We start from the raw sequence: 7784 nt of genomic DNA, 5'->3' as shown, positions 1-7784 counted from the left end.
TTAGAGAGGAGAGAATTTAACTAAAAAAATAAAAAAATTGCATGTCTGTACTTTCAATCCATAGTCAAACATGTGATGCACCGTGATTTTAGCTGCCCATTCAACATGATTCGTACATGTGGCAAACTATACACTTCTCCAAACCCTTTAATAACAACAAAAATGATAAATAAATGTTTGTTTCTGAACGCAGCTAGTTTCAAGGAGGCACTCTCCGTAAAACTAGCCATTTTTACTCGTCAAATCAAGGTCATCCAGGCTTGCACGCATATGATTCGGAAATCGAGGGGCTTGCGGTTGCTCTGGTTCCAGACCTCGCGCTGTGGCAATCGGTTGCGTCGGTCGGGTTCGGCTCGGGTCAATAACCTATTGGCAAACCCATTCGGTTCTGACCCAAACCCGAGCTCGAATCCGAAAGGAAAACGTCCGAGCCTATTCCACTACCAAGGGTCCAAGACTGTCCCGCGAGGGCCTCTAGGCCCGTTACCGGTCGTCCCTCGCTTGCCTTTCCTCCAAAACCCTAGCCCTCTCCCCGACTCTCTCCTAAAGCCCTGCTGCAAGAGCGGGCAAGAGCCGGAGAAGGCAACGCCCACCTCCCTCGTGGCCGTGGACTTCCACTTCCCTCTGACTCCAAAGCAAAAACCTGGTATAACTCTACAGCTTCGCCGTTGATCCGCTCCTCTGCTGCGCGCCGGAGATGAAGAACCTGAAGCTTTCTTCCCAGCAGTCGGTGCAGCTCGATCTGCAATTCGAGGGAGAAACCCTTCTCCTCTCCGCTTTCGACATCGAGCACAACCGTATTTTCTTCGCCTCCTCGGCCAACGTTATCTATACTCTCCAACTTCCTTTATCTCAAGTAAGCAAGAAAATGCTCTGTCAAGTTCCATCTGATTCTAGGGTTATGTAGATGCCTCCAGTTCTTTTCCATTTTTTTCTATAAACTGATACTATAAAAAATAAATGGACGTTCTTGTTAAATTTATCGTTTATGCATCGAAGGATTGGGTTTATGCGCCGACTGATGGCGGAGCATACCGCGAGATGCAGTTAACGTCAGGTGATTCAACTTTGAGCGATGTTTGCAGAAAGAAAGAAGAGAAAAAGAAATGAAACAACGGGAAATTCGAAGGGGTTAATCGTATGAAAGAGTTCGATTCCTTCTCTAGAGTGGTATTTAGGCTACAGTAGAACAAAGGCATATCAGGGTTTACTTTGTAGGATAAAGGGAATTTGCAACCTGGAGGTTGCATGAGGTTCATTCACATGATGGATGAAGATGAAGATCTTGTATTCTATTTGTATGCAAAAAGCGAAATGAAGGAGTGTGCAATTCCATTCACAGAAGCTGATGAATAACGATGCCATTTATAGGGATGTTGCTTTGAGTTGTTGAATGTATATTGTCCTTTTTTTGTTCAGTTGGTCTATGTCCATGTATGATCGTAATCAATGTAGAATATATCCTTGTTTTTTATATGGTCAATCAATGTGCATTTATACAGTCACTTTCTTTATTTGTTGGGCAAGGGTATGTGGTAGTTGAAACTAGAATTTTTATGTTGTATACTTTTTTTCTTAATATTTATTCAGAGCATTCATAAATATTTAGCCTCTAGAAACATAATTTTAAATTTTTAATTAATCAAACAAAAATGTTTGGATGTTTTGACATGGTCGGTTGGTGCCAAGTTTTCTTACATAGTTCTTGGAATTTTTGATTTTTTTCTTGATACTTTTCTCATCATGCTGTCCATTATTGTTACTTGCACTTTATGTCAAGTCCCGAAGATATCATTATCCATTACCTTCTTTGCATCGGAAATAGGCTAGGAACCAACAACTTATTGCAAAATATCATGTTTGTGCATGGGAAAATGTACTTTACATGCATGATGCAAAGAGAGAATTATTGACATGCATTTAACCTCTTGTTTATTTTTATGTAGCATCTATACGAAAAGGGAGTGCCATGGAGCAAAGCCCTTTTATCGTCAGAACCTGAGCCTATAGATTTGGAACCAGGGGACTCCATAGTTGCAATGGATTATTTGATAGAGAAGGAGGCACTGATGGTGGGTACTTCAAGTGGCTGCCTGGTACTACTTATTATGGACAGCAGAATGACTGAACTTATCGGGAGGGTGGAGGGTGGTGTGAAGAGCATTGCTTCTAGTCCAGATGGAGCACTTTTCGCTGTAACAACTGGTTCAGGACAGTTACTAGTCATGACTCATGACTGGGAAGTACTGTATGAAACTGCACTTGACCCTCAACTTTCCGATGTATGTTCCGACGTCCTACCTCCCTTCCTAAAACTTCTTTTCTACACAATCAAAAATCTGATCTTCAGTTTATCTGATATCATTCACATTTGCATCATTTGCATAGATGCCGGCCAACTCTTGTTCTTAGTACACCTTCTCTTATATACATGCACTAAATCCCAATCCTACACTTCTAAACCTTTTCTAGTGAGGAGTGCACTTAGAATGTATTTGGTTGACTATAATGTTTTTATTGTTCTGTAGTTGCCTCTTTTCAGTTTACAAAGATGATAGCATCTTCTTCGCCACATTAATTTCTGCGAAGTTTTAGTTGCTAACAGTAATATAATACATTTTATTTGCAAGCTATTGATTTCAGCTATGAGTATATGCACAGATGTCTGATTACATTTTTTGTATCTGAACATGGCATAAATTTGGTGAAAACGTGGTTCTGCAGATGTATGTAGATTATTTAGTGTATCTGATTAAGTTTATTGCCAGAATGTGTTCATGGATGACATGGATGGTTCTCCTGGCAATGGGTTCCAGAGTTCCATTTCTTGGCGAGGTGATGGGAAATATTTTGCTACTCTTGGTGGAGTTCATGATTCTTCTTCTTTGCAAAAGCTTAGGGTTTGGGAACGAGAATCTGGAATGTTGCATTCTGCTTCAAACTCCAAGACCTTTATGGGGAAAACCTTAGACTGGATGCCAAGTGGAGCTAAGCTGGCGGCTGTATGTGACAGGAGGGCTGAAAACAAATGTCCTCTTATTGTCTTCTTTGAGAAGAATGGATTGGAGAGGAACTCCTTTTCCATTGACGAGCCAGCAGAGACGACAATTGAGATCTTAAAATGGAATTGCAATTCAGACCTTCTTGCTGCTTCTGTTACTTGTGATCAGTATGATGCTATTAAAATTTGGTCTTTTAGCAACTACCATTGCTACTTAAAACAAGAAGTAAGATACTCAAAGAAAGATGAAGTGAAGTTCGCCTGGAATCCAACAAAACCGTTGCACCTAATTTGTTGGACTCTGAGTGGCATGATCATAAGCTACAACTTTGTTTGGATGTCTGCTGTCACAGAGACCACAACTGCATTGGTTATTGATAAGTCCAGTGTACTGGTAACTCCCCTTGCTCTGTCCCTCATGCCACCTCCCATGTCTCTTTTCAGTCTGAAGTTTCATACTGCTGTTCAAGACATTGCCTTCATTTCTAAGAGCGCAAAGAACTATATGGCTGCACACCTCTCTGATGGCAGTTTGTGTGCCGTGGAGCTTCCTACTATGGATTTATGGGATCAGTTTGAAGGCAAAGAATTTGGAATTGGAACTTGTCTCTCTGAATTAAATTTGGGAGCTTTTATGCATCTCACTTGGTTAGATTCACATATTCTTCTTGGTGTATCTTGCTGCCAGGCTACTAACTGTTCAATGTCATTGAGGGAAGATGTTCTTGCACATCAACAACAGAAACATGCTAACAATTATTATTTACAGGAGATTGAACTTGTATGTTCTGAGGATTCTGTGCCTGGTTCCGTCAGTTCTTCAGGTTGGCGTGCAAAGATCTCCAACACATTGTCGCTAGAGGGACCTGTTATTGGTATTGTCCCTAATCCTGCAAAAAGATCTTCAGCCTTTGTTCAGATGAATGGAGGATCTGTTTTCGAGTATACTTCAAATATGAGTACCATGAGGGTTTCTGCAGGGTCACATTCTCGTGAATTTGATTCTGCATATGGATTTCCATCATCATGCCCTTGGATGAAAGCTGTTGCTATTCATGACAAAGGCGTTATGGGATCATTACTTTTTGGGCTTGATGACAGTGGTAGGCTGCATGTTGGCAGAAGGGTATTATGCAATAGTTGCAGCAGTTTCTCATTCTACTCCAATACCTGCAGAGTTACTGAAGTGGTTTCACACTTGATTCTTACCACAAAGCAGGATTTACTGTTTATTATCAGTATTGATGACATTTTGCATGGGGATCCTGAAGTAAAATTTGGAAGTTACAGCAGTAGTCAAAATCAAGGGAAGGAAAATAAGGAATATGTGAATATATGGGAAAGAGGGGCAACGGTGATTGGTGTTATGCACGGGGATGAAGCAGCAGTCTTATTGCAAACTAATCGGGGCAACCTCGAATGCATTTACCCCAGAAAGTTGGTTCTTGTATCAATCATTAATGCTTTGGTCCAAGGACGTTTTAGAGATGCAATGCTCATGGTAAGGCGACACAGGATAGACTTCAACGTGATTATTGACTATTGTGGCTGGAAAACTTTTCTTAAATCAGCTGCAGAGTTTGTTAGTCAAGTGAATAATCTTGGTCACATCACAGACTTTGTCTGTTCAATCAAGAATGAGAATGTTATTAATACTTTGTACAAGCCATATATTTCTCCACCCACTCTCACTGAAAACTCCACAGGACAATCAGAAGGTTCTCAGGGTTTTGGCACAGAAAACAAGATTTTTTCTGTATTGCTGGCAGTTCGGAGAGCCCTTGAGGAACGGATGAAAGAAAGTCCAGAAAGAGAGCTTTGCATATTGACCACTTTAGCTCGTAGCGAGCCTCCTGCTCTAGAGGAAGCACTTAACAGAATTAAAGTAATCCGTCAGTTGGAACTGTCTGGGGTTGATGATGGTCGGCAAAGATCGTATCCTTCTGCCGAAGAATCTCTAAAGCACCTCTTGTGGTTGACAGATCCTGAAGCTGTTTATGAAGCTGCATTAGGCTTGTATGATCTGAACCTTGCTGCCATTGTGGCATTAAACTCTCAAAAAGATCCAAAGGAATTCCTTCCTTTTCTCAAAGGACTGGAAAACTTGCCTCCTGCTGTTATGAGGTATACAATTGATCTAAGACTACGTAGGTATGAGAGTGCACTTAAACATATTGTTTCAGCAGGTGATGCTTATTATGAAGATTGCATAAATCTCTTGAAGAATAACCCTGAACTTTTTCCACTTGGCCTTCAATTGTTTACCGATGATATCAAGAGGAGGCAGGTTCAGGAGGCATGGGGTGATCATCTTCATGCTGAAAAATGCTTTGAAGATGCTGGTGTGGCTTATTTATGCTGTTCCTCATATCAGAAAGCCTTGAGGGCATATCGTGCTTGTGGTGATTGGAGAGATTTGTTTATAGTAGCCGGACTTCTCAAACTAGGAAAGGAAGAAATTCTTCATCTAGCAAATGAGCTCTGCGAAGAATTTCAAGCACTTGGGAATCCAGCCGAGGCTGCTAAAATTGCACTCGAGTATTGTGCTGATGTTGCTAGAGGTGTTAACTATTTTATAATGGCACGAGAATGGGATGAGGCTCTTAGAGTTGCTTTTATGAATGAAAGGGAGGATTTAATCTCTGATGTGAAGGATGCAACTTTGGAATGTGCCACTACGTTGATATCTGAATATAAGGAGGGAACAGAGAAAGTGGGGAAGTACCTAGCCCGCTACCTAGCTGTGCGTCAAAGAAGAATAGTTCTTGCTGCTAGAATTCAATCCGAGGATAGATTGGTGAATGATGCTGATTATGATACTGTTTCAGAAACCAGCAGTCGTTTCAGTGAGATGAGTGCATACACCACAAGGTATGCTCTCCAATCAGATTTTTTTTTTAATTGCATTATTTTTTTGTATTGCTCTGCCTTAATGTTCTCTACTCTTTTGTGGTGCCTTAGTGCTTCACCATTAAGGTTATGATAACACCCTTTTCGAACTTTTATGCTTAATCTACTTAACGCCCCTTGTGCACCAGTTGTACTATAAAACTGCATAACATCCCATCCTCTTGAGTCTCTCGACAATTAGCTGTTTCTTTGGAAAATTCTACGAATTTTATTACACATCCACATAGTTCGATGGCTATAAAACCTCTTCAGTTACTAAGGCTTTCTTTGGAAAATTCTACGAATTTTATTACACATCCACATAGTTCGATGGCTATAAAACCTCTTCAGTTACTAAGGCTTCTTTTTGCATGATTTTCCACCAACTGCTAATTGTGCTGGGCATATTTTTCAATTGGTTTTGCCAAAATTGATTATACATTTGCTTGTGCCTCAAATACGTTCATCCGTTGGACTGTTAACAGGACAGCAAAGGACTCAGTGGCTTCCATCAGCTCTAGTACTGCCAGTAAGTCACGAGACATAAGACGCCAAAGGCACAAGGGTGGAAAAATTCGTGCTGGAAGGTTCAAAGATCAAAATCCTTTTCTTTATCTTATATTTGTTGATCAAATCTAGTGACTTATGCTTCTTAATTGAAGCAAAAAGGAACTAATCAAGCTGATCCAAATAAGTTGGGCAAGGCTTGATGCTTTCAATTCTTAAGTTGTTTATTTTCCTTTAATTCATTTCTTTGTCCTGATCCAGTCCAAATATCTGAATGTTTACAGCCCTGGAGAGGAGATGGCACTGGTCGAACATTTGAAGGGCATGTCTCTTACTGCCAGTGCTCAACATGAACTCAAATCCTTGCTGAAAGCTCTTGTGATGCTGGGAAAGGAGGAAATCGCTCAGCAAATACAATCTGTAGGAGATCACTTTCAATTAACTCAAGAGGCAGCTGTGAAACTGGCTGAAGATACCATGACGAATGAGACTGTTGATGAAAACACCCATACCTTGGAGCATTATGTGAAAAAACTAAGGGCGCCGCACCATTTGCAGGCCCTCTGTTGGCAATCAAAAGTATTGATGCCACCTTTGCAGGTAAAAATTTTTGAAATCACGCATTGTTTCAGATTGCCTTTTTATCGGAAGTATCCATCTTATAGATGTCTGTTTTCAGGGGCATCGAAATACTGGTGGCTAGCATGGACATGTTTGTGAAGATACACATGCAGAGCAATGGCCATGCGGCTCGGCGAGTGCAATTTTTTTTTTCTGAGGCAGCATCAGTGATTTACATTTTTTCCCTCGAGTACTGCGGATTTTTGATTGTTATTGCATGTCTATATTTTTTTATTTTATGAATGATTCATTCTAATGGTTTCTGTCAAAAGCTTATCGCTCGTATAATTTTGCATATCAAATTTTGGTTCTTAACCTTATATGGCAACCTTGTAATATGGAATAAAGTTTATTATCGTATTAATTTTTGTCTTGCCTTTTAGGATAAGGGATACCAGTATGCCATTATTGAAGATTTTTGCTAGGACTACGGTATCTAAATCCTAGTCCTTTCCTTTTCTCTGGACAAAGAAATCCTACTTTTATTGCAACCATAAATGTCTTCCGTGGCCATTGCTAAAGGGCAAAGAGTTAAGACAATGAGTCAGACTATCCTGCAATGCATCCAACCAACCCTTCAATTCGTACTCGGTTAATTTGGGGCCCTTGCGCTTGTGGGTTAATGGGTTCATGAAGACTATAATACGTCTAGATTTTAGCTGCAAGTTTTTACCAGATATCTGTTGGAGGATGATTGGCCTGTAGAATGGATCTCTAAGGACAACTTCAACTCAGGCAAAATACTACGATCGACAGGCTTGATGCA

The 7784-nt window shown here is 40.5% G+C and overlaps 1 protein-coding gene across 2 annotated transcripts; it reads left to right on the top strand.

Moving 5' to 3' along the window:
• Window positions 1–238: 238 nt before the first annotated feature.
• On the top strand, window positions 239–7382 carry ABO1 (IKI3 family protein). Of its 2 annotated transcripts, none has more exons than XM_008812581.6 (6): window positions 239–856; window positions 1947–2282; window positions 2769–5872; window positions 6376–6477; window positions 6682–6997; window positions 7077–7382. In XM_008812581.6, the coding sequence occupies exons 1-6, from the start codon at window positions 698–700 to the stop codon at window positions 7098–7100; spliced, it is 4041 nt and encodes a 1346-aa protein (XP_008810803.2). In that variant the 5' UTR covers window positions 239–697; the 3' UTR covers window positions 7101–7382. The 2 variants fall into 2 exon arrangements, with proteins under 2 accessions (XP_008810803.2, XP_088569717.2); XM_088713591.2 differs by having other exon boundaries at window positions 467–856; window positions 2817–5872.
• Window positions 7383–7784: the final 402 nt, after the last annotated feature.

Source organism: Phoenix dactylifera, chromosome 17 (genome assembly GCF_051530095.1).
Source record: "Phoenix dactylifera cultivar Ajwa chromosome 17, Ajwa_hap1_PhDact_Kaust_v1.1, whole genome shotgun sequence".
NCBI lineage: Eukaryota > Viridiplantae > Streptophyta > Magnoliopsida > Arecales > Arecaceae > Phoenix > Phoenix dactylifera.
Note: the sequence above shows the minus strand (reverse complement) of the source record. Positions and strands in the feature narration are given on the sequence as shown.

What these genes read in the sequence shown, in the direction of transcription:
- ABO1 (XM_008812581.6), top strand. Translation starts at nt 698, where the DNA reads ATGAAGAACCTGAAGCTTTCTTCCCAGCAGTCGGTGCAGCTCGATCTG. An exon ending in TCCAACTTCCTTTATCTCAA is followed by an intron (nt 857 to 1,946) that starts GTAAGCAAGAAA and finishes ATTTTTATGTAG; the next exon opens with CATCTATACGAAAAGGGAGT. An exon ending in GGAAAAATTCGTGCTGGAAG is followed by an intron (nt 6,478 to 6,681) that starts GTTCAAAGATCA and finishes GAATGTTTACAG; the next exon opens with CCCTGGAGAGGAGATGGCAC.